The sequence below is a fragment of the Pongo pygmaeus genome, chromosome 6 (assembly GCF_028885625.2).
Source record: "Pongo pygmaeus isolate AG05252 chromosome 6, NHGRI_mPonPyg2-v2.0_pri, whole genome shotgun sequence".
NCBI lineage: Eukaryota > Metazoa > Chordata > Mammalia > Primates > Hominidae > Pongo > Pongo pygmaeus.
The window spans coordinates 49,392,763-49,419,680 of NC_072379.2; the positions used below are offsets into that span (position 1 = coordinate 49,392,763).

General features: G+C 40.7%; 1 protein-coding gene across 10 annotated transcripts in view; it reads left to right on the forward strand.

Annotated features, from left to right (window-relative positions):
- ELMO1 (engulfment and cell motility 1) overlaps positions 1-26,918 on the forward strand; it is a 595,247-nt gene that overhangs the window by 337,895 nt on the left and 230,434 nt on the right. For all 10 annotated transcript variants that reach the window (XM_054496891.2, XM_063667384.1, XM_063667385.1 and 7 more), the window contains one exon: positions 5,156-5,264. In XM_054496891.2, the coding sequence (XP_054352866.1) occupies positions 5,156-5,264 (109 nt within the window). The remainder of the gene's footprint in view (positions 1-5,155; positions 5,265-26,918) is intronic.

Here is a 26,918-nt window from a genome sequence, read left to right on the forward strand (position 1 = left end):
TGTGATAACCTACCTTGTTTTAACCTGAGTGACTCTCTCCTAGGAGAGAGAGCTGGACAGACTCCATTTTAGTGTCTTCACTTGCAGTCCCCTTTATCCCCCTTAAGGGAATAACCAGTGCAAGCTGACTCCAAGCACATCCAGGAATGCACCTGCTGATAAGATATAGAGGCAGGGTGTACCAGCAGCTCTTGGGAATGTGCTCGGTGGAAGGCACCTAAAAGCCCCTGCATTTATTTCTTAGTGATAGTTTAAGCCCTTGCACCTGGAACTGTTTATTTTTTGTAACTGCTTCTATAACCAATTAATTTTTTAACTTTTTCCCTGTTCTGCTTCTGTAAAACTGCTTCAGTTAAACTCCCCCTCCCCTATTTAGACCATAGTATAAAAGAGAATGTAGCCCCTTCTTCGGGGCTGAGAGGATTTTGAGCACTAGTTGTCTCTCGGTCACCAGCTAATAAAGGACTCCATAATTTGTCTCAAAGTGTGGCGTTTCTCTATAACTCGCTTAGTTACAACAGGGTCCTTGTTCGTTCTTCACCTGTTGTCACCCTGCATTCCTGCGGGAGAGCCCTGCTTAAACACCAGCACATGGGACTTTTTATCTTGCATTCTTGGTGTAAGCAGGTGAGGACCTACTTTTATCTCTCTCTCTGCCTCTCATGCTAAAACAACCAGAAGGCCTTTGGCTTACTTTCATGAGTCCCTAGAAGCCTGTCATCAGAGAGCCAGTCTCACTGCAGTCATGATTTTGGTTTAGCTGCTGGTAAAAGTGTTGCATGAAATGTTGGCCATGGGCCATGCAGAAACAGGAAGAGAGAACACAATAAAGAGATAAAAACACGAACTCTCTGAAGGCAGTTTTAGGGACTTTGCCTTTTTTGTGTGACTTGATATGCACAACAGTCCCATGAAGTGGGTTTTATGTAAGGTCTTCGTATCTCACAGAGAGATGCAGTGCCTCATGGAAGTTCATCCTAGTTGGCGGCACCTTTGTCCAAGGTCTGCACATTATCAGTGCTTCTCATAGCTCCTTTGTGTCCCCTCTCTTTGCAGACAAGACAGTACCACCTCACACATACTGTCCTTGGTGTGGCCTGTGGGGAGGCCACTATGCCTCACCTGACCCTAGGTTAGAGTCAAAGTGACATGGAAAAGGTTCACAGTGGAAGAGAAGCCTCCACAGGTGACAGGGCATGGAAGAAGCCATCAGGCGCTCCAGGGCTGGCTTCAGGAGGCACAGAATGAATTGGGCTCTCACCCAAAAGAGAGAGCTTAAACAGAAAGTGGAAGAGAGAGTATGTCAGAGACAAGCAAGTGAATATAAATGAGCCATGTGATGCTGAGGCAAGCAGGACAAGAGAGCCAGATAAGGGATTCATACTTGAGTGAGGCTGGCCTTGGACTCAACACTTCATGGTCAGGCCCAAGCCATAAAGGTTCCTGATCTACGTAATTGGAGAAGAGCGACAAGAAACACAGAGCATTCAGAGGAGAGCCTGGAATTTATGGAAGTAAAGTCTGTGGGGACACTGCAGCAGCTTTGGTCACTCACCATGAGGAATTGTCATCTTCAGGGGATAAATGAGATGACATAGAACCTTATAGCTTTGTCTAGGAGGAACAGGGCTTATAGACCACTTCAAGGAGATAGAAGAAATTGATCAAAGTCCCGTTAGCTTCTTTAGACATGAAACCTACTGATTTTCATGGTAATATGTATGTGAAGCCCATTTGTAAACTATAAGAAGACAGGAAGAGATTTGGTCATTGGAGAGGGATCACCTGAGGTCTGGAGTTCAAGACCCAGCTCTGCCAACATGGTGAAACCCCGTCTCTACCAAAAATACAAAAATTAGTTGGGCGTGTTGGTGGGCTCTTGTAATTCCAGCTACTCGGGAGGCTGAGGCAGGAGAATTGCTTGAGCCTGGTGGGGCGGAGGTTGCAGCGAGCCGAGATTATGCCACTGCACTCCAGCCTGGGCAACAAGAGTGAAACTACATCTCAAAAAAAAAAAAAAAAAAAAAAAAAATTGAACTCCAGGACTGACACAGGCTAGCTCTGGGATGCTAGAAAGTCACCTCTGCCTTTTGTTTCAGCATTCTTAAGAGACTGATAATACCTACTTTATTAATGGATGGACTTGTTGGAAATCAATTGATAGAGAATGTATAAATATACTCGGTAAACGATGAAGCATTTTATAAAATATAACTTCACATTGCACGGATATCCAGTTTTTTTAAATAAAATATGCAGAAAGAACTTATTTTGGTGTGTGATATATTCTAAGATGAGTGGTAATAGCACCTTTTAGTACTTCATTGTGATTTCTGTTCTAGCATATTTGCTCTTAAAACTGAAGAGTAAGGGGGAAAATAAAGATGAAAAGTATGCTTTGATATGTCCAAATGGAGCTTTTCAAAATGTCTCTGATGGACATGGTTAATGTCAGAATGTCGAAATTGAATGTAGATGTCTCAATGTGTTAAATAAAAGCTATCATCCAGCTTAAGAATTATCTCTCACTATAGTAATATCTAACTAGTAGCATTCATAATTATAATCTTTTCTACAATATTTTTGTAAGAAGGTTGATCTTAAAAGTTACACAGTAGCTTTAAATATTTGTGTCTGCCTTGACAACAGAGATCAGTCAAGAAGGCGGCGGGTTTATTTTTCTTTAGGTGGGTAAATATGATAAGATGGATGGTGCATTAAAAAATAAAGAGCAGGATTTCTCCAAGCTGATTTACATATTGATTACTTAAATTACTACTTAATTTAGTGCCTGCTAATAAACTGCGCCTTGGAAATGTTTCCCAAGCATTTATTGGCTGCAGTAATTCTACCTACAGTGTATGCAGATCACAGCCTCATTAAATATTAATGTGCTCATGAATTGTTAATAGAACGTTAATGTGAAATACAAGAGAATGTGCTCGCTGGGAGCTGGGAGCTGATGAAAACTACCTGTCTTCTGTCTTCTCTTTATGTTCTGTCTTCTGGTTCTGTTTCTTTTTTTCAGTTCATTTCTCCCATCATCAGGAGCTTCAGATTTGCTCTCTGATCTGGCTGTCTCAGATACAAAATATTTAGAGGGGAAATAAAATTCACTGATTAATGGAACTTATTCTCCCCTCCCGCTTTCCAGAATGGGAATTTCTGGTTAGAACCAGAATGGTTTCCCTGAAAAGGAAAAGGCTGAGTGAAATGAAACTGTCTGTGCTTGGGCAGACTGAGTGCATATGTTTTGGGGAGGCCAGCCCACTGCCCAGCTCACCTCAGTGGGCTCTGACCTTCATCTCTATCCGGAATGTTCTTTCTCACATACCTTGACATAGCAAGGTCTTTCTCATCGTTTGATTCTCAATAGTCCGAGAACCTTCTTTGATCACCTGGTTATCTAAACTCCCCTCCCCAAGCATTCCCTGTTACTCTCTGTCACTCAACAAGTTATTTTTTATTTTCATAGCACTTGCGATAAACTGTAACTACCTCTTTTGTTTTTGTGTCCTTCAATTAGAATGAATGCTTAATGAGGTCAGGGCCCTTGTCTATTTTATGGGACTCAGCCATCTTCCTGGTAGATAATAGGTGCTCAATTAATACTGTTGAAGTGAATAAAACACCTGTCCCTGCCACTGAAGAGTTCATATTCTGTAGAGGTGACAGAACAGTGAGTCACTGCACAGCATCATTGTAGATGCTACTGAGAGATGATCATTCAAAGTGGTGTAGCTATTAAGGAAGTCCCAGACAACTCTTACTGGAGATGAGTTTTGGAGAGGAAGCTTTAGACATGGATAAAGTTCCATAACTTGAGAGTTTTGTTATTTTGTTTTGCTTTTATTTAATCTGTGTGTAGAGTAATTCCCTTAGTTGAGAGTGATAGGAACATCTCAAATTAGCTTAAGAAAAGAGGATGATTTATTAGACGGACAAAAAGATTTTCAGAGGAGGGACTGAGCAACCAAAGGGGAAAGACAGGGAAGTAGTTGTGCTGTAGGAACAGGGGGACCAGTAGGAATAGGTGGAACCAGTCTCAAACACTTCTAAGTCTCTTGCTGTCTCTCGTCTCTGTTTTACTTTGCATTTTAGTTTTATTTTCTTTTTTCTAAGGGCCAACATCCTGGTAACTCCTAAGTGCACACCCCAGGGGCACTGTCAGCATAGTTGAGCCAGTATTCATTCATTCATTCATTCTTTCTCTCTCTCTCTCTCTCTTTCTTTCTTTCTTTCTTTTCTTCCTTCCTTCCTTCTTTTCTTTCTTTCTTTCTTTCTTCCTTTCTTTCTCTCTTTCTCTCTCTCTTTCTCTCTCTCTTTCTCTCTTTCTTGAGGTGGAGTCTCACTCCGTCACTCAGGCTGGAGTGCAGTGGCACTATCTCAGCTCACTGCAACCTCCGCTTCCCGGGTTCAAGTGATTCTCCTGCCTCAGCCTGCGCCCTAGCTGCAATTAAAGGCACCTGCCACCGCACCCAGATAGTTTTGTTTTTATTTTTAGTAGAGATGGGGTTTTGCCATGTTGGCCAGGCTGGTCTCCAACTCCTGACCTCCAATGATCCGCCCGCCTTGGCCTCCCACAGTGCTGGGATTACAGACGTGAATCACCATACCTGGCCCCAGTTTTTCTCTTAGTATGAAGTCTCAGGGAAGGACTCTGATTGGTCCATCATGTTACATTTTCCAGGCATGATTTATTCAACTGATGCCAGAGGGTAAGATCTTGTAAGAATAGAATATGGACTTCCTTGGAAAATATCCTATTGAAGTTTGAGATTGAAGTCACAGAAGGAGTTACTATTCCCAAAAAAAGAGGACAGAAATGGTAGGACAAGAGAGTTGTTTGGTCACTGAAGTAAAAAAGTCTTTATTGTACTATTCCAAAACACTCTCCACAGGCTTCTCTGTGTAAATGGGAACCAACAAGCAAAATATCCTCTTACAGGGTTGAAGAGGGTTGTCAAAGATTTGGGGGGGGAAAATGAGACTTTTCAGTCCTGTATACTTGGAGTACTATTTTGTCCTGGCCCCAAGAGTCTTCGTTTAGGGATCTGAAGTGGATCTATGTATTCATCTATTGGAATGAAGTTGATATTCTTGATGTTTTCCACAATTGAATTTCCTTTCTAATCTGTTCCCTTTCCCATTACAGATTGTGCTTGAGAACAGTAGCCGAGAAGACAAGCATGAATGTCCCTTTGGCCGCAGTAGTATAGAGCTGACCAAGATGCTATGTGAGATCTTGAAAGTGGGCGAGTTGCGTAAGTATACTTATTTCCTACATGGGTGTGAAGATGTCAGAGTCCCAGCTTCCGGGGTTGTGCCCCTACCTGTACGAAGAAATCCCAAGACGCCGACAGCTTCTTATAGTCATCACTATGGACAGGTTGATGATTATTTGGCTCAGGATTACAGCATACATACTTTTTCATGTCTGGTCTGGAAGTAAATGTGATTAAAACCTATGGGAATGGAGAAATTTGCAGATAATTGTGGCTGAGTTTCAAATATCATGAAAATGAGTACATATTAAAACAGGCTTGCTTCTGTTCAGGAAAAAAAAAAATCTATGGATTTCTTTTTTAAAATTCCAGTTTATAACCTACCAGTGGATCATTTTCTTTTCTTTCTTTCAAAGCAGTTTTTCTCTATAAGGAAAAATTGAATACCTTAATGAAATTCCCTTGCTCCCAGTGTTTCTGTTGTTTGGAATACTTTCTCTAAGAAAGAAGAAATTATTAAAGAAAATGGGTAGCTGAAAATGAAAAATGTGGTCAGCAATATTTTTATTGCTCTTTTTCTTATATCACAAAATTTATGAGAGTACATACAGAAAAAGGATGATAATTTTCTTGCCTTTCGTTCATTGGCGTAATTTGGCTTTAATCTACGAAGGTGGATGTGATTTAACCTGTCCCCATTATCATTGTCGATGTTGAACCTTCTTAAAGTGGTTTACTTCCATTCCATCCAACATCTAGAAGCCAGCACACATATAAATCTTTCCTCACAGGCTTAATAACATGAGCACCAGAAAAAACTGTTTATACCAGAAGAATGTTGGGGTGTTTGGTATTACTGTGAAAACATAAATATTCAGTTGCCTGCTCGAGAGCTTAAAATAATGGCCTGAAATGATTAATGGGAGGAATCTGATGATTACAGTGGAAAGAGAGTTATGTTTTATTTACAGTGTAGAACTGACTATAGGTGCTGCTGAAATAAACTAGAAAATTTGATACTTAGTAAGGAAAAATACTAAGAAATTGAGCCTGGTTGGCCAAGTGGAAAACTTTATCATTTTCCAGTATGGGCTCATGGGAGGAAGCAGCTGATGATGACATGGAACATGAGCATTTTTGCATTGGAACAGTAGCAGTGTAACCTGAGAGATCTCTGCATTCATCTACTCTGGTTTACAGCTCACCAAATGTGAAGATTTCTGTCTACGTGGATCCTTGACTTGAGTTATCCTTCTTACTCCCTAATTACACTAACTCGCTGAGATGTCAGTCTGCAGTATTGCTTACTGTTTACTCAGCTTAAGGATGTAAGTCCTAAATCAAACAAATCCTGCTGAATTCCTCCGTGTGATAACTGTGACTGTTTCATGTTTATCTCAATTTCGTGGGGGAAATTGGTGAAAGTTGCTGGCTGGAAAGCATGTCTGGACCATCTGGGAGTTAATTTTCAGGAACTGGAGTGAGTAGTGGTGTTCTACCAGGCAGGTGTTTCTGTGTCCAAGGTACTGCTCTGCACTGCCCTTCATTGTCCCCTCCTTTCTGATGACAACCTTTGGCTGTTTATGCTCATCTTGATGGCAGCAGAAGGCCCACTCTCCATGTGTACCTTCACTCGTGTTCTATGACATGCCGTGCCCAGCTATCTGCTCTTCTCCTTTGCCCAAGGGACATATGTCTGTCCTGCTAAAAGTAAACACATAAGAGTGATCTGGTGTAGGAGGTAGAGATTGCTGGGAATAGAGGGGAACTGAGTTCAACTCTGCTACTTAGGGCCTTGTGTCCCTGAGTGAATTACTCAAAAACCGCACTGTGCTCCTACACCTCCAGGTTCTTTCCAGAGCAGAATGTCTAGAAATGGATTGGTAGTATTTTGGGTGATGATTTGCGTAGTTGTGTTCATTTTCTGGCTGAAATTGCAGTGATCTCAGTGAGAAGAGCTCTATGGAAACAGCTTGTATTCAACTTGGGGGAAATAGCTTGGAAGAGATGGCTGAATTCCAGAGCAGGTGCAGGCAGGGTAAACATGACCCTGATGTGGGCTGGCCTCTGGGTCAGTGGGTCCCCATCCAGTGGGCAGAGGGGACCTCAGCTGGCAAGAGTCTGGGCAGGTAGTCTTCCACAGGTGAATGTTCATTTTGTGCTTGGGGATGGGGTGGGGACAGAATAGGGGATAGGGCTTGACCTCTGGCAGGTGTAGAGTGGCACTCCTGGCCTTTCGAGGACCTGGTGGTCAATCCAGGATCAGGGCAGAACTCCATTTGTGGGCTGAAATAACAGAGTGGAGATGAAGGCAAACACCTCGCGGGTCCCTGGAGGTGCCACAGATGCTCTTCGTGCACTGAAGACTATTCCATCTCCCACCTTCTGATGGAGAGAAGACTCCCAACATTCTGCCACAACTCACTCAGGCCTGGTTTCTACGTTGAGACTGGGCTTGGACAGCTGAGGCCTGGCATTGTCAAAGCAGTCTCTCTTCACCTAAGATGACAAACACATATATTAATTTGTTCAATGAAAATCTATCCAGTACTTACAACATTCCACAGACTATGAGGGACACTGCAGGTACAAAGGAACCAGATGTGGTCCTTGTCCCTGAAGGAGTTCAGAAAACTTCCTATACACTTCAGAAAGTGGGAGAATGAGCTGGGACTGATACTTTTCCTATGAGTTTTGTCATTATGTTTTTTAACACATGCCCATCATCTGTCCTGAAAAATAATTTCCCCAATGTTGTGATAGTCATAAGTTTAAGTTTTTAGTTTGACTTGTCGCTTGCCATCATCTGCAAAGCCCATTCTGGAAATTTGTCAAGGCTTACAAAAAACGTTCATGTTTCTGAAGCCTACATGCCCAAATGAGTTGTTTTCTGCTCATAAAATATTAAAGGATTGTTACATTCTGATTGAATGCTAGACATCAAATGATAAAACACCCTGTGGTAAGAGCAAAATTGGTTTTTAATGGATTGCTTTTTGCCCATTGCCATATTAAATAAGTTACTAATATGCAAAGCTAATCTGAATACACCCTTATGTTGAAAGAAATGCCTATTTTTCTTCTGAGGAAAATTAGATTTACACACAAATCTATCTTCAATTGGTTTGTATATGTCTGTTTTTCTCCATTCCTAAGTTCATGGTTCTGAGCACTTCTCAGATTTGTGTTAATAATTAACCTTGAAGACCATGGTCACTTTAGTTCTATAAGCAAGTGCTAAGACCAAAGAAGTACTCAATTAAAAATCTAACTGCTGGAGAGAAAGGATGTTTACAAAAGTAGAAAGATCCAATTTTCTAGAAAGCGTTTCTCTTTTGATTTTAATTTTTGGTCTCTTGAGGAAACCCACTTCTGCAATACCAATTATATTTTGGTGTCTAAAGCAAACATATTAATGTTCAATTAATTACTGATATCAAATATTTATGTTCAGTTTTCTAAGGTTGCTTTAAAAAAAACAACAACACTATTTTCCTGCTTCCCAATTATTGACATTGCAAGAAGCAAATGTTACCTCTAATAGCGTGGTCCAAAATAATGTCTATTTACATTCTCAGAGCACTTAGTCAAGGTTATTCAGTTGAAGGCTGTAACACTCTCAGGAGTTAATCAAGAGCAATGGCATCTATATTTATTAGTGAAGGGAAGACTTACTTACACCTACTGCATAATGTCTGAGTTTACTGAGCTCAAACTGGAATTTAGGAAGCCAAAAAAAAAAAAAAAAAAAGACAGTGTAGAAAGAGGCCAGAAAGTAGAGTGATTGCATTTGGGCATCTGAATGACCCATCTTAGAATCACAGCTCAGTCACTGGCTGTATGCCTTGAGAATGTTTCTTCTGTATTCTGAGCCGCTGGTTCCTTATTTATGAGATAAAGATAATAGATGCTGCGCACAGTCGGTTGGAGCCTTAAATGAGATAATGGGTGTTGTCCTAGTTAGAAGGTGAGTAATTTTGGCACTGGATGTGGTGGCTCACGCCTGTAATCCTGGCATTTTGGGAGGCCGAGGCGGGCAGATCACAAGGTCAGGAGATCGAGACCATCCTGGCTAACACAGTGAAACCTATCTCTACAAAAAATACAAAATTTGCCAGGCACAGTGGCGGGTGCCTGTAGTCCCAGTTACTTGGGAGGCTGAGGCAGGAGAATGGCATGAACCCAGGAGGCGGAGCTTGCAGTGAGCTGAGATTGTGCCACTGCACTCCAGCCTGGGCGACAGAGCAAGGCTCTGTCTCAAAAAAAAAAAAAAAAGAATATGGGTAATTTTTTTGCAAGTGATAGAACCTCACTCTCCATGAGTAAACTGAAAGTTAGGTGAGGAGGGTGCTGTGGCATAAATGACAGCTGGATCTAGGGCCTGGAACAACGTCTGTTGTTTCTTTATCTTCTATATATTGGCTAAAAGTTTTCTTTTTAACCTGCTCTATTTATGGGGCTCTTTTGTGAGCAAGACATATTTTCTCTTAGTTTCAATTTCAAAAATTACAAAGAAGAATACTTAGGGACCTGGATGTGGTCACATATCCCCATAGCCTGGATTGGATAATTGGCAGCCCCAGTCAGAAGAACAAGATTGAAGATTGAGGGATGATATGGTTTGACTGTGTCCCCACCCAAATCTCATCTTGAATTGCAGCTACCATAATTCCCACGTGTTATGGGAGGGACCCAGTGGGAGATAACTGAATCGTAGGGGTGGTTTCACCTGTGCTGTTCTCATGGTACTGAATAAGTCTCATGAGATCTGATGGTTTTATAAGGGGAAACCCCTTTTGCTCCATTCTCATTTTGTCTTGCCTGCCGCCATGTAAGACTTGCCTTTTGCCTTCCACCATGATTGTGAGGCCTCCCCAGCCACGTGGCACTGTGAGTCCATTAAACCTCTTTTTCTTTATAAATTACCCAGTCTTGGGTATGTCTTTAGCAGCAGCGTGAAAACAGACTATTTCAAGAAAGGAGCAAGTCTTCAAAAGGAGAGGTATATTTGTGTGTGCAGGATCAGTGAGAGTGGAGGGGGCAGGGAGTGGTGCCCTTACAGAAGACAGGAGGCATAGCACAGATGAATACACATGCACTTATTGTCAATGTGAAGTCATTAAGAAGATGCCCAGCTCCTAGCTGGGGAAAAAGAAATGGTAGCTGTTTTTTATTGTTATTAAAGCACTTGTCCTGAAAGAAATAATAAATTGTTGGCTGGGCATGGTGGCTCACGCCTGTAATCCCAGCACTTTCAGAGGCTGAGGCGGGTGGATCACCTGAGGTCAGGAGTTCAAGACCAGCCTGGCCAACATGGTGAAACCCCATCTCTACTAAAAATACAAAATTAGCCAGGCATGGTGGTGCATGCCTGTATTCCCAGCTACTCAGGAAGCTGAGGCAGGAGAATCACTGGAACCCAGGAGGCAGAGGTTGCAGTGAGTCAATATTGCCCCATTGTACTCCAGCCTGGGTGACAAGAATGAAACTCTGCCTCAAAAAACTAAAAATATAAGTAAATAAATACATTGTTGATGAGTGCCAGGAATACTTGATTTCTGGTACAAATGGATCAATTACTCTCTTTTGAATAGGTAGAACCTTACCCAATTATATTCCAATGTCAGGTAGAGCTAAGATATTTTATTTTCCTCACTCATTCATTTATTCACTTAATAACTGTAGGGCTCCTCTATGAGTGAGGATCAGGGTCACTGCGGACATGGATTTAGAACCCATTCTCCATCCTCAGGCAGCTCACACTAACTGGAGGGTCCTTCACACAAATAAATGATTATAAAACATTTTTCCATTTGTAACATTACATTTGAATCACATTCATATCTCTGGGAGGCAATACTTCATTCCTTCTGTTTGTGAAGAACTGGCAGGGCTGGGGAAAGGAGAGTCTTGCAAGGTGTGATAGAGAAGAAGAGATGCCTGCATGTGGGGTTCACAAAGACAAAGAGATATCAGGCAGGTATGGCTGTGTGGATGGTGGGAGGCGGCTGTTGAAAATTCCAGGCAGTGAGAAATGGTAGGCTACAGAAGACCAGGAGGTTCAAGGGATTCTAGTTCCATGTAGTTAATGCAGAGGGTTTGAGGGAGGAAGCAAAGGGCAGAGGTGCTGGCAGAAGCAGTTGTCAGATCACAAGTATTTGCCATGCAGAGAGTTTTGACTTTACCTTACAGGCAGTAGAAACCAATAGAAGGATTTTAATAATGAAAAGAAATGTCCCAGTTTTGGGCATAACACGCTAGAATTAGATTATATTTTCTGGGTGTGACAGAACTTGTGAGCATGATGGTGTACAGGCTCACCCCAGTCCTGGCCTAATAATGCAGCAGTTAGGACAATTCAGCTACAAATAGTAGAAATCTCAACTCAAAATGTCCTGCCAAGAACATGTATTGCGTAAGTCCAGAGTTGCATAGATCCTAGAGCTGGTTAGCATACCTGTCCGGTGATGTAATTAGGGACCCAAGTTATTTTCATCTTTCTGTTCTGTGTCTGGTAGCAAGATGATGGCTACCTTCACATAGTCAGAGGAACAAGAGGCCATCTCTTCCGGTGGATCTCTTTTAGGTGTGTAGAAGTGTTTTTGGAAGACTTTCAGCACACTTTCTCTCATGTTTTCTTGGCTGACATTTTGGCCTGTGATTGTGCCTAGCCCAGCCATGGACAGGGAATGGGATTGTCCAGAGGTTGGATTAGCCGTTACCCATTACCCATTAGAATAACATACCTCTCCTGAGTATGTTATATGACCACAGGATGTTAGATATCTAAAGAAAACTGGAGTTCTGTTAAGATGGGAGAAATAATTACTTGAAACCCTTAACTCTGTCTCTTTACAGTCTTTTCTGCAGTGTCCTTACTGATGCAGAAAACCATAACAAATTGAAGCCAGATTACAGTCATCTGTCACTTTGTCTTCATTGAGAATTGGGGAAATGCACTAGTATCTTTTTAAATGCAGCAATATCAAAGATTGCAGAAAAATGGAAATTGAGGTTTGATTATAATGCATTTCTTCCTTCATCGCTAAGATGCTAGGGCTCCACTGCATTACTGTCCTTTTAGCAAATGGATATTTCCACTTCTTTAGTTATACTTTTGTGTGGGGGTTATTTTCAGGTGTATTTTGAAGAACGGAATGGACATACATTTGTGATTGAAGCCTTGAAACAGTTTTGCCAAATTCACCTGTTTGACCATTTGTAATTAGATTACAATTTAATAACTACTTCTCTATTTTTTTAAAAAAAGAAAGCAAGAAAGAAACCTACATTACACACTATGAAAATGTTCACCATTTCCTTACTTTGTCTTTCCATGGCAATATTTATTATAAAACACCAGTGGTGCTGAGTGGAGCACCTTGTATAATTCATCACCCAGACACCTCTGCTTTAGCAAGTAAAAATAACACAGATGAGCAACCTGAAGCACTGTTTGGAGTGCAGCAGCAATTAGAATAGACACTTAACTTTGGGACATTGGTGTTTTCGTACCTTGAGAAGTACCATCCATCACTTTCATTCTTGGGGAAAACATTCTGGCTAAAGAAAACTCAAGAAAATTAGCTTTTAACTATTAAATCTCCTAAGGACCTTTTTTTTTTTTTCTCCAAATACGAGCTTGTACTCTTGCTTATGCAAAGTGGAATGCTCTCAGATCTTGATTCTGCCCTGAATTTTCACATTCTACTCTTATATTCTATTTCAACCTTAAGTTTAAAGTAAAACAAACAAATGTTCTAAAGCCTAACTTTGACATTAGGAAGTTGCAGACACTTTTGGTCTAAATTAAAATCATCATAGGAGAGAGCATAAAAGTCATTTGAAGGTGATTGTTTTAAATAATTATAAAACTAATAGTGGGATTTATAATAGCATTCTCCAAGGCAGGAGAGAACTTCATGTAAACTTCTTGCATTCAGAATCAGAAGCCCTTGTGATAGGCGTAGTTGATATGAGGACTTTTGCCATGATGGTTAACCTTCATCTTGCCCCTTACTATCCCCATCTGTAACATGGGGATATCATCATCATCATCAGTCATCATCCTCATCATTCTCATCTGAGAATCAGGTGAGGCAATGTTAGTTAAAGTGCTTTGTTAACTGTAAAATGCCATATTTGTGGAAGAAATAAATTAACTTGAATATGCACAAGCTTAGAGATACCAAGATGCATCTTTCAGCAAAGCCAACTGTTTCTGTGCATTTTGTGGGTATCCTAAGAATCTGAAGTTCTGTGGTGCTTTGTCTGTGTTTCAGAAGGCAGTATTTGGAGATACTTCTGAAATTGCAGTAAAATGTTCATCCCCATAGGAAGTGGCTACAGAGAGCAACTAAACTTGGCAGTTTTAAAGGAGAAGGAGACTATAACAAGCACATCTCAATTATAAATGGATGAAAATAATATTTATTGTAGACTTTTTAAGGACTTACTCCTTTTTACATTATTTCTGAAAAGATATAGCTGGCCCTAATCAGCATCCATTCCTGTTGTCTCTTAGAGGTCATGGCTAAGAGGTGAGCCTGGTAGATTTGCCCAAGCTGGTAATGAGAGATGCAGACCTGTTGAAAGGCACAGGCTCCCATTGTCTTCTTACGCCTTATAGAAACACTTCTGGTTCATCTCAAGTGTCGGTTTTGGGTGACCGTTCTGATTCCTCACCTCACCCTCACTGTGGGAGGGCATTACAGCCCCCTCAGAACTCCTGTAGCACTTTATCTTGTCTCTTTGTTATGCTTTCTACTGTTTATTAATACATACTCTTCTCTTTTTCTTTCATTCCTGGCCTCACTTCCCCTAAAAATTGGGGTGGTTTCTGGGAAACCTTGAAGATAATAAAAAGTAATGATAAATGGTAAAAACCAGGGCAAATAAAAAGTAAAATGAAAACATGGATGATGAATGTTAGCAAAGTACATGTTACAAAAGCCTTTGCATTTGCCAGCAGTGGACACTGAATTTGGCACAAATATTCATTTGTCTCAGGGAAGCAAGAGGAGCTTGAAAATATGAAACAGGTCAGTGCTCCATCTCACATGAGTAAGCTCAATGTGAAAACCCAGATGCTAATTTCAATTTAAACCCAATAATGTTAAAATAGTATTTCATAATATTTAATACATTCATTAAAGATTATGGACTAGGACACATTCTTATCATTAAAAAAAAAAAATCTGCCAGAAAGTGACAAGCTGGCATCATTCTTAAAATGAAGATACCAAAACAGCTTTCCCATCAAAAACTGAGACTAAACTGGGATGCTATATCATGCTGATATTATTCACCGTTACTATTTCTCCTTGATCTGGAAAACTTACAAACACATTAGACGTAGAGTTCATCGATAGAAACAAATATTTTAAACTGTAGGTAATAAGACTTTCTATCCCTGAAGAAGCAAAGGATAAGCTAATGTGGTTTAGAAGAGTAGCTAGATAGTGAATAAACAAAACTTAGTAGATTTTCCATATGTCAGCAATAATTATAAAATGGAAAGAAAGATTATTTAACAGTAGCAATGAAAATGTAAACTACTTTGGAATAATCCCAATGGAAAACATCTTGGAAACTTAGGTGAAGAAAATTGTAAGACTTTACCAAGATATACAATAGACATTTCAAATAAATAGAGAAGCAAAATGTTTTCTTCGTGGTTAGAAAACAATGTGAAAAAGATGCAAGTTCCTCTACATTAGTGGACAGGCTCATATCACATTCCAAATTACCACTGGGAATTAGGGTGGAAACTTCACAGAATGACTCTAGACTTCATTTGAAAGAATAAGGGTATGAGAATTGGTAAGAGAGAATTGATATAAAGAATAGCCATAGAAAAATAATGTAAATAAAAATATATTTTTAAAACATTTTTTTTTTGGCAAGAAAGTTCAAAGATTTCCTTCTTTTTTTTTTTATGGAGACAGGATCTCACTCTATTGCCCAGGCTGGAGTGCAGTGGTGCGATCTCGGCTCACTGCAACCTCCGCCTCCTGGGTTCAAGCGATTCTCTTGCCTCAGCCTCCTGAGTACCTGGGATTACAGGAATGCTCCACCACACTGGGCTAATTTTTGTATTTTTAGTAGAGATAGGTTTTCGCCATGCTGGCCAGGCTGGTCTCAAACTCCTGACCTCGAGTGATCCGCCCACCTCAGCCTCCCAAAGTGCTGGAATTACAGGTGTGAGCCACTGCACCCGCCCAAAATAACTCATTCACCCAGGTTCATCTATAGTTATGTCAACATTTTGCCATATATGTTTTATCATTCACCCTCTTTTTCTCTCTTTCTCTTCACACACACACACACACACACACACACACGCACACACAGAGTCATGTATTGTTACAAAAATGTTTCTTTTAGCCAAAAAAATTGTTTTAAAAAATATAACTTGAAGAAAAATTCAAAATAGAAGTATTTTAAATGAGTTCTAACTCTGGCCTCTTGTGTCTGAAAGAGCAAAAGTTGCTGGAGCCCTGCCTGGCAGGAGGCTTGCCCGGGAGGGCTGTGGAGGAGGAAGGGACTCTGCTGTCACAGAGCGAGGCTCCATCTGGAAGTGGTGTCCGGAGCCTGGCTGAGCACCTCTGCTTGCCCTTAGAGATCTGAGAGAGACTCACTGCCGCCTAGTTCTTCCCAAAGCAGGTCAACGGTGTTGCTGTCAGGGACCTTCCTTGGATGAAACTTACATCCACTTTCCCTTCTGGTCTTTTCCAATGCTAGTGGATGTCGTTTTCCTAAAATCCCAGTGGTTATATACATGAGGAAGTTTAAATTCAGGATACAAGCATCTTATAGCAGGAGAAACATCATAAAACAAAATCACAAATGTAACAGGATTCCAATCAATGACGGAGGCCATTTGCAGGATGGCATCATCACGTCTCATCAGTAAAATGAGTATCAAAGTGACTAGTCTCATTCCAAAGGTGTAAAGTGCAAAAAACATCTTTTCCTAGTTCCAGAGATGCCAGTCTCTTCTAAATCTCAAGCTTGGACCCACGGGTTATTTTTTTTTTCCAAAGCAGTAATCACCGTCATCAGCATTTCTTGTAGGATCATGATGTACCAGGCCATACCCTTCAAAGTCCTCATAAGTTGTAAAAGTAGAATATTAGTATGGAAGGCAGCATGAAATTGGAGGGAAAGTATAAGCAGAATGCTAGAAGATTCTAATAGTAAAATAAACTAATCTCACTAAAATAAAGTAAAACAACAGAAATCAGGATGTCAAATTGCACTGAAAAGATGACGAAATGCTAACTGTAAAGTTTTCAAAACCAAAATATACATGAGTGAAACAAACAAGTGGAAAAAAAATAAAAAAATAGAAGCATACCCACAGCTAAAGTCTTTAACACACTTTTTGCAGACACTGTGGCTTCCTACAGTGTCAGTTTTTCCCTCAGAGAGTCTGCAGTAGTTAGGGGAGCAGCTGAGGACAGAAAGCTCTAGAATGCTTTTATTTCTCATCCTTAACCTGGAGCCTTTGGTTGTAAAGATTTACCTGGTGGTTGGAGTAGATTAGAAGGTTGATGCCAATCAGGTCTCCCAGCCTTGGGCACTTGAACTTCAATCAAAAACCACTTGCTGATTTTGGCTGGGCACAATGGCTCACACCTGTAATCCAACCACTTTGGGAGGCTGAGGCAGGCAGATTACTTGAGGTCAGGAGTTTGAAACCAGCCTGGCCGACATAGTGAAACCCTCGTCTCTACTCAAATACAAAAATTAGCCAGGTCTGCTGGTGGGAGCCTGTAATCCCAACTACTTGGGAGGCTGAGGCTGGAGAATCGCCTGAATTCGGGAGGCAGAGGTTGGAGTGAGCCAACATCATGCCACTGCACCCCAGCCTGGGCAACAGAGTGAGATTCCATCTCAAAAAAAAAAAAAAAACAAACAAAAAACGAATTTGCTTTTTTAAAAAGAGGGAGACCACTGCCATTTATTGGATGCTTTCTATGTAACAGAGAATTCCCAGAGTCAATAATAAGCACATGTTACCTCTGTTAACCCCTGCAACATCTCCATTTACAAATAAGAAACCTGAGATGAAGGGAGAGGTTAAGTAGACTGCAGTGATGCAGGTATTAAATGGAGTGAATTATCGTGAGATTCTCCTGTGCTGTTTGCCGTTAACTATGGTGCAATGCTATCACCCACTGCTTTCACTTTCTTTTTTTTTTTTTTTTTTTTTTTTTTTTATATTTCTATAGTATACACCATTTTAATATAATAACCAAAATTATGACTAATAGCATTATGCCAAGACATATCATATTTTTAGGAATTTCATACAATTTCTGGAACACATATGAATATGCTCACATAATTCAAAGAAAGTTAAACATCATTTCTTATTTGACAGTACTTTCCATGTAATTTAATGTATTAAATAAGCCTATTTTAATAGTTATTTTTTATAGATCTTTTGAGAGTTCTTGGTCCCTGTGGGATGTCCCAAAATTGGTTCAAGGTCAAAAAGATTTAATTTTGAATTTGATTTTAGAAAATGTTTGTCAATATAACGAAAGTTTAAAACACTTGAGTAAATAGTATCAAAAGTTACTATATCATTCATTTAACCAGAGTGACAATTAAAAGACTTCAAGGCAAATGCAGAAATTGACATAGCTGTATGAAAAACCTTAGTTCTTTTAATATTGAAAAGACTCAATTTTCTTTTTTTTTTTTTGGTCTGTCTTTTTTTTTTTTCTTTTTTTTATTATTATTATTATTATTATTATTATTATAATTATTATACTTTAGGCTCTATGGTACATGTGCGCAACGTGCAGGTAAGTTACATATGTATACATGTGCCATGCTGGTGCGCTGCACCCACCAACTCGTCATCTAGCATTAGGTATATCTCCCAATGCTATCCCTCCCCCCTCCCCCCACCCCACAACAGTCCCCGAAGTGTGATGTTCCCCTTCCTGTGTCCATGTGTCCTCATTGTTCAATTCTCACCTATGAGTGAGAATATGCGGTGTTTGGTTTTTTGTTCTTGCGATAGTTTACTGAGAATGATGATTTCCAATTTCATCCATGTCCCTACAAAGGACGTGAACTCATCATTTTTTATGGCTGCATAGTATTCCATGGTGTATATGTGCCACATTTTCTTAATCCAGTCTATCATTGTTGGACATTTGGGTTGGTTCCAAGTCTTTGCTATTGTGAATAATGCCGCAATAAACATACGTGTGCATGTGTCTTTATAGCAGCATGATTTATAGTCCTTTGGGTATATACCCAGTAATGGGATGGCTGGGTCAAATGGAATTTCTAGTTCTAGATCCCTGAGGAATCGCCACACTGACTTCCACAAGGGTTGAACTAGTTTCCAGTCCCACCAACAGTGTAAAAGTGTTCCTATTTCTCCACATCCTCTCCAGCACCTGTTGTTTCCTGACTTTTTAATGATTGCCATTCTAACTGGTGTGAGATGGTATCTCATTGTGGTTTTGATTTGCATTTCTCTGATGGCCAGTGATGGTGAGCATTTTTTCATGTGTTTTTTGGCTGCATAAATGTCTTCTTTTGAGAAGTGTCTGTTCATGTCCTTTGCCCACTTTTTGATGGGGTTGTTTGTTTTTTGCTTTCACTTTCTTTGTAAATATCCTGTCTTCCTTACAGACTGTAAGCCCTTTGAGGACTAGACTCATAGTGAATTCATCTTCCATCTTAACTTCTAGCCCAGTGTTTTACATGTAGTCTGCATTTAATAAGCATTTGTTGCATGAATAGAGTAGCTTTCTGTTTGCTTCAGGGTCAGTTCCAAAAATATTCTTCAGACATTGCTAAATTTTTAATAAACTTTGCATTTTACACTGAAACCTCTCAAACGACATTCTTGTTTTCTTCTAAAATAAGTGAGAATGAGTTATACTAAAGGTCTCTTCTTCATCCCTCTCCCTCCCCCTCCTCCTCAGGGTAATTTGGTTGAGAAGGCCCACTGAGTCCAAATTTGAATTAGAAAATATCAACACTACAGTATGTTCCCCCAAGAGGAAAAAAAAAATAATCTATTTTCAATCGTGTGTTTCAGAACACACAGCTGTGTGACTTCCTAATTTATTATATCCCCAACTGCCTCCAGACAGCTCTCAGCTTGCTGCTTTTTTCTACCCACTCCCGCTCTATGGGAAATGGGTTCGACTTTAACCAGCACAGAGTTCAATCTCTGTTCTAGGCAGGACTCCAGTGAGGACTCCGAGAGGCCAGTAAACAGCACTTCTCCAAAGATGCCTCCTCCTCAGCAGGTGCACCTATCCACCAGGACTTGATGGGAGCCAGGTCCCCTCAGATGGTGGCTGTAGGAAGCCAGGCTATCAGGGGCAGCTCCAGCTGGCAGGTCTTCTGGCTGCCTGTCTCTCTGGAGTGAGTTCGCTCTCTTCCTCCCAAAGAGGGCTTTCTGGCCTGTCTGCAGGGAGCAGGACACAGTTCTGGATCCCAGCAAACAAGCCCAATGTGGCTTCCCTTAATTTGGCTTCCCAAGGGTTTTGGCCACAAGAACAGATTGCAGCTGTGGCCTGAGCATCTTTGGAAGTGTGAATCACATTTTTTTTTTCCCTGAAGAAGCTATTTTGAGCTTTATAATTACATATTTCCATGTTTTTTTTTTTTTTTATAGAGTGAGTAAGGAGAATGACTTGCATTTTTTTAAATGGAAATCTGGTTTCTTTGCTCTTCTGTCTTGTATAACTTAGTCCAGTGATTCCTGACTTGGCTGTGTATCAGATTCACTTTGGGGAGCTTCTGTGAAATGCAAATTCCTGCAGGGGAATCCAGAAATCAGCAAGCTTATTAGACTCTGCAGTTGATTCCTAGGCAGCCCAATGGCCCCCTCCCAAGTTTGGACCTACCCTTCCCTGGGAATTCAGATCATGGCTAAGTGGATATTACTCTGGGGTGGCAAGAGCCACTCACAGTGCCTAAGAGAGATTAAGCATTAGAAGACCTGGATTCTAGATCTGGCTCCACTACCAAGCAGCTCTAGACAAGCGTCTCCTGTATGGTCCTCATGTTCCTAGGTGGGGAAATGCTGGGATTGTCCAGGTGGCCACCAGCTCTAAAGCTACTGTGGTACTCCTTGTTAGGTAACCAATATGCTGACTGTAATCACTACATTAGTTATACTTGAACTTTGTTGTCACCTATTCTTGAGTGACATATGTATAACCTGAATTGGCTATTCCATTTTGTACAAGAGAATTATGGAAATGCCCACAGGCCTTGTTATAAAGGGCTCCTGGGGAATAGGCAACCTCAAAGCATGGACCAAAGGACTTACCTCTCCCATGCAAGTATGACGACTCAGCTTTTGGACAGAGAATTAAGCAAAATGGGCTTTTCTGTTTGTTTGTTTGTTTGAGACAGGGTCACCCAGGCTGGAGTGCAGTAACGCAGTCACAGCTCACTGCAACCTCTGCTTCCCAGGTTCAAGTGATCCTCCCATATCAGCCTCCCAAGTAGCTGGAACCGCAGACACATGCCACCACACCCAGCTAATTTTTGTATTTTTTTTTGGTAGAGACAGGGTTTCACCATGTTACCCAGGCTGGTCTCGAACTCCTGGACTCAAGCAAGCCGACTGCTCTGGCCTCCCAAAGTGCTGGGATTACAGACATAAGCCACCGTACCTGGCTGTGAAATATGCTTTTCTCATTCTGCATGTTTTTCTTCTTTGAAATATCAACCATCAGAATCTTTTGAGAGGAATTAAACATTAATTTTGCCAGAACAGATATAGGAAGTGGTAAAAAAAAAAAAAAAAAAAATCCCTATGTTTTCATTATTTTCTGCCCAACTGATTTCTCCTCCTCTATTTTCCCATGTAAGCATCCTCTGGGCTAGGTTTGGTGGCCACTCCATTATAATGCCAGTGCAGCTTTCAGGAACTGTGGCAGGTGCCTGGCCCATCTTTACGTGGAAACAACAGTGTTTAAATAAACCTGACACATGGAGGAAGAAATGAACCTAAATGCAAATGCTATTAACATTTCTGCAAGTCATACCTATCCCCAAGAAGCATAGCTCTCATGTTTCTTTGTCTTTTATTGGCAATTTAATTGTTTGAGAAATTGCTTTTTACCAGAGTCCATAAGAATCCTACCAAAATGCACTGACTTATTTTCCCGTCGACTTGCCCGGGTGAGAACTCATCCTGCTGGTTTTCTGTGTCATTACCATCATCAGAAGAAACTTCAAATATAAGGCCTTGCAGGGTTCATTGTTTTCATCATTTTTTTTGTTTTTGTTTTAGATCAAGAGTTTACCTTAATGCACATCGTATTAGTCCATTTTCATGCTGCTGATAAAGACATACCTGAGACTGGGTAATTTATAAAGAGAAAGAGGTTTAATGGACTCATAGTTCCACCTGTCTGGGGAGACCTCATAATCATGGCTGAAGGCAAAAGGCATGTCTTACATGGCAGCAGGCCAAGAGGGAATGAGAGCCAAGTGAAAGGGGTTTCCCCTTGTCTCGTGAGACTTACTTATTCACTACCATGAGAACAGTAAGGAGGAAATTGCTCCCATGATTCAGTTATCTCCCACTGGGTCCCTCCCACAACACATGGGAATTATGGAAGCTAAAATTCAAGATGAGATTTGGGTGGGGACACAGCCAAACCATATCACATATACTGTACCAAATTCTCCTATGTGATTTTATTATAGAAATGAACTAATATGCATATTACTTTATATCCTGATTCTTTTCACTTAATGTGTTAGAGACATCTTTCAGAAAATATGTTCGTTTGTAGTTCATTCAAACTTTTAATAATTGCATAGTATTCCATTTTATAGATAGAGTCATTTTGTGGATATGGATATAAATGGTATTTCATTTTATGAAAGTATGTCTCCCATTGACAGGTATTTATATTGTTTGCAATTTTTTTTCTTGTAAAGAGCACCGGGATGAACATTTGCTCAGTAAATACACTTAACATGTTAGCACTGGGGCTATAGCAGTGAAATAATCTGACTACTATCCATTCCCTTAAAGAGCATATATTTTAGTTGGAGAAAGATAATAAACAGATAAATAAGTATGTCATATGGTGAAAAATGGAGAAAAATGCAGCAGAAAAGGGAGGACTCATGAGATTGCCTCATTGAGAAGGTGACATTGATCAAAATTATGAATGAAGTGAGGAAGTGGGCCAAGATAGTGTCTGGAAAAGAATTTTCCAGAAAGAGGGAACAGCAAATGTGAAGACCCTGAGGCAGGAGTGTTTGCCATGAGAAAGTAAGAACACAGGCCAGTGGGCCTGAAGCAGAGAGAACCAGGGAAAGATAGTATAAGAGTGGGGTAGAGGGTGGCTGGGCACAGTGGCTCACACCTGCAATTCCAGCACTTTGAGAAGGTGAGGAAGGTGGATCACGAGGTCAGAAGTTCAAGACCAGCCTGGCCAACATAGTAAAACCCTGTCTCTACTAAAAATACAAAAAAAAAAAAAAAGCCAGGCATGGTGGCAGGCGCCTGTTGTCCCAGCTACTTGGGACGCTGAGGCGGGAGAATCACTTGAACTCGGGAGGCAGTGATTGCAGTGAACCGAGATCACGCTGCTGCATTCCAGCCTGGGTGACACAGCAAGACTCTGTCTCAAAAAAAAAAAAAAGTGGGATAGTGGGTGAGAGATTCTTCAGGTGCTTGTAGGCCCTTGTAACCAATTTGGCTTTTACTCTACATAGAAAGAGAAGCCGTTGGGCAGATTGAGCATACATGTGACATTATGTGATTTATAATTTCAAAGAATTGTGTGGCTCATCTATTGAGATTAGACTGTGGGAGAGCAAGTTAATATGCCCCACTACAATAAGCAAGTTGAGAGATGATGGTGTCCTGAACCAGAGTGTTAGCAGTGGCGGGACTGTAAAAAGGTTGGATTCAGGATTTATGTTAAAGGTAGAGCCAACAGGATTTTCCTGGATGATTGGATGTGGAGTGGGGAATAAGAGGAGTGAAGGATGGATGACTAGAAGCAGGGATGACTAGAAGCAATTTCAGTGATGACTCTGAAATTCATGGAGGGGCATAGAAGATTAGGAGTTCTGTTTTGTTTGTGTTAATTTTGAGATGCTGTTTAGACATCTAATTGGAGATGTTGATTTCATAGTTGGATATATGTGTCTGGAGTTTAGGGGATGGTTTTGAATTGGAGATTTAACTTTGAGCATCAACAGTGTATAGATAATAGCTAAAGCTATGAGACTGAATGAAAGCATTGAAGAGGCCCTAGAATTGATCCCTAGAGCACCCCAAGATTTAGAGGCTGGGGAGAAGAGGAGGCTGGGGAAGGAATTGAGTGGGGCTCCAGGGGCATAGGAAGAAACTCAAGAGAAAGTTCAATTCAAGGTGAAGGAGAGATTGCAGTGTCATATGCAGGTGATGGGGTTAAATGAGGACTGAGAACTGACCATTGATTTTTAGTAAGGTGGAGGTCAGGGTGACCTGAACAAGAGTGATTTCTCTGGAATAGGGGAGGAGAGAGCCCAACTAGATGGGTTAAGATCAAGTAGGGGCAGAGGCAATGGGACAATTAGTAGAGATGCATGCTGCTCAGTGTGGGCCGCTGATGGCTGTGAGGAGATAGTGAAGAGGAGGCTTTTGGAAACTTTTACACCATTTGACATCACCACAGCCTTCAAGCCCATGATCATTTTTCTAGTGGTTAATTTTCATTATACTTTTTCAAGAGTGTCTGTTTCTAATCAACAAGTTAGACATTGAAAACAAACTGGTTTTCACTGCAGATAGTTTGAGAGGTACTGATATAGATGACCATTTAAAGGGGCTTTGCTTCACAGTGATACAGAAAATAAGGTGGAAGCTGGAAGGGAAGTTATAGTCAATTGAGATTTTTTTATTGGTGGGAGAAATAACAGCATGTTTATATGCTCCTGGGGAAGATTTGGTAGAGAGGGAAAATTTGATGAAGAAGGAGACCTGTATCTCTGTCTTTACACATATCTTAATAATTTCCTTAGCCAAGTGTCTACCAACAGATTCTGAATTAGATAGTGCATACTTTTAGTATTTTTAAATTCACAGGTAGTATATGCTCAATGCTAAAAAATTTAAACATGCAGAGAAGCAGAACCAATAATTATCTATTATTCTGCCACCAAGAGGGATTCATATATACCTTTCTACACTTTTTGGGCATTAAAACAGGATTAAAGTATGTATTTTTAAATATTCTGTTATTTAATATATTGTAACTATCCACGATAACAAAAATATAATTGTATCATTATTTAATGTCTGCTTAGTGTTTCATTGTGTGTATCTACTATAATTAATTTGACTAGACTCATTGCAGGATATTTAAGGACATGTCCCTTTTTCATGAGAAATAGCACTGTGATAAACATCCTTGTAATTCCATGGGATTATTTCCTGTAAATTAATTCTTAGAAGAAGTTCTGTGTCAAATGGTCTGAAATCTTAAAGCTTTTTATTTATTTACCAAATTAACCCCTAGAAAGGCTGAAGCATTTGCACTTCACTGAGCAGTCATGTAGATTCAGATAAAAGGCAGTTTTTGAACTAATTAAAAAATTGGAGGTAGAGGAAGAAACCTAACTGAGATGGTGGAATTTGAGGTGACCATATATAGGGAGATATTAAGATAGATGGATTATTAATAGATATAGACATGAGAGAGACAGATGTAGGCATGGTAGATTTATGCATATTTATGATAGAGATTTATAGGTAGAGATTTATAGATAGGGATTTATGGATGCTCTTTCTTCATCTACACTATATCCATATTATTACTTTCATGTGCCCTAGGTACTTTTGCCTTTGTGGGTCCCTTCCTTCATAAAACAGTATTAAAACTTAACATTTTATGACTGCATTATTATAAAGATGAATATAATCATGGCCGGATTCGTTATTATATATTCATTATTCTATTTACATTTTCCTTCTGACTTAAATTGAACTTAAAATATTTTCAGGGGCTTCTGAAAGCATCATGGGCCTGCGGCACTGTGGCTGCTTGGCCTCCTGACTAGGTCATCCTGATTCTGCTTCTCTGTACTTTTTATGTTTTTGATAATGAATAGACGTTACTTATGACATAAAAAATAAAAGAGGAAAATATCAAACTAAATGTATAAATATTCATGCTCCCTATGTAGGTTTCTTTCCCTTTACTTACGAAGGCAGGGAGGTACATTCCCCTTTGCTCGTATGCTCTGGCTCATTTCCCCCTAACAGTGGGTTAGACTGGAAGGCCTGGCTCCTGCAATCAAGAAAAAGTGAAAATGCACTAGCTCCTCTCTCCACCTGTGACTCCTCGTGACCCCTGGGGTCACCATTTACCCCATTGTTGGCACCTGAAACTTGCTGTCATCTTCAGTCACTGCCTCACATCCACAGCCAGCCAGTGGCCACGTCCTGTTAATTCAGTACCCATATTTCTTAAATCTCCTGATTTTTCTACATATGCACTCCCATAACCCTAATTCAGATCACCATTGTATGGCCTGCGTACTTGCCTCCTCCAATCCGCCCCTGCTTCATCCTGCAACTGTGTATTTTTTCCTACAGCATTGTCAGACCTGTCTAAAACTCCTCATTGGGCCACGATATCTCTTAGACTGAAGCCCAAACTTCTTTGCAACACCACCACGCCCCAGAAATCTCAGTGTGACGTGCTTCCTCTTCACCCTGGGCCATGGCCCACACTGGGTCCTCATTCCACAATGTCCTTTCCATCCCTGTGCTTGTACAATTCAGACCCACTTCTCAGCCTCTCTCCCTGAGGGCACAGCTCCTTGAGACCTGGGCTTGATCCTGCCCCTCCCCCTGTTGAGGCACATCTCACACTGTATTGAATTGCATATTTGCATATCTTTCTTTGCAGCTTTTCTCCCGCCAGCTCCATCTGCCCCATAATTTGTATCAGTTCCATCCCAATTCTGGTATAAGATTGTCCTTTAATCCAACATGTATGTAAAGTTTGGAGAGGCTGCACGGGTTGGAGCGGGGCAGGTAGTGGCTACCATACTGAACTGGACAGAAGACAGTTTTGTTAGAAAGTTAAATTCTTTGTTGCTGGGGGCATAATTGGGACAGTAAATAATCCGTAAAACCTCCCAGTCAGCACAGGCAGTCACATGAGATAGTAGAAGGCAATGGGAAGGCTGTTAGCCGCAGTGCCAGACACACAGCCTGTGCTCAGCAGATACTGCCTGTCGCTATCATCCCGATGGAGGCAGCATTGGGAACCCGGCTGGCCAGGAGTTTGCCCTCTGGGGGCTGTCTGTGGTGGGGGGTTGTGCACCCTCAGGATGATACCATCACTGGCAGTCGGAAGGAGGTGAGAAACCAGCAGATGGGTTTACTGCTGCTAGATTCTCACCAATGGAACTCAAGATCTTTATTCTCTTTATGTGGGATGGAGCCCCAGATTCTTTGCTGCCCCTGACCTTGAGGAAAAGTTAGAATCATAGCCAATAACACTTACTGAACTATTATGGCTGACTAGAGGTTTGGGTTTTCAGGTGATAAGGAAACAAGTTTAAACAGCCAAACAAGATCAATCTAACCTTCTGGCTGTTGACTGTGTTGTTTTTCTCTTAAAACTGGTCATCGTGGCTGGTGAGATGGGCAAAAGAGACCATTTCCTGAACCTT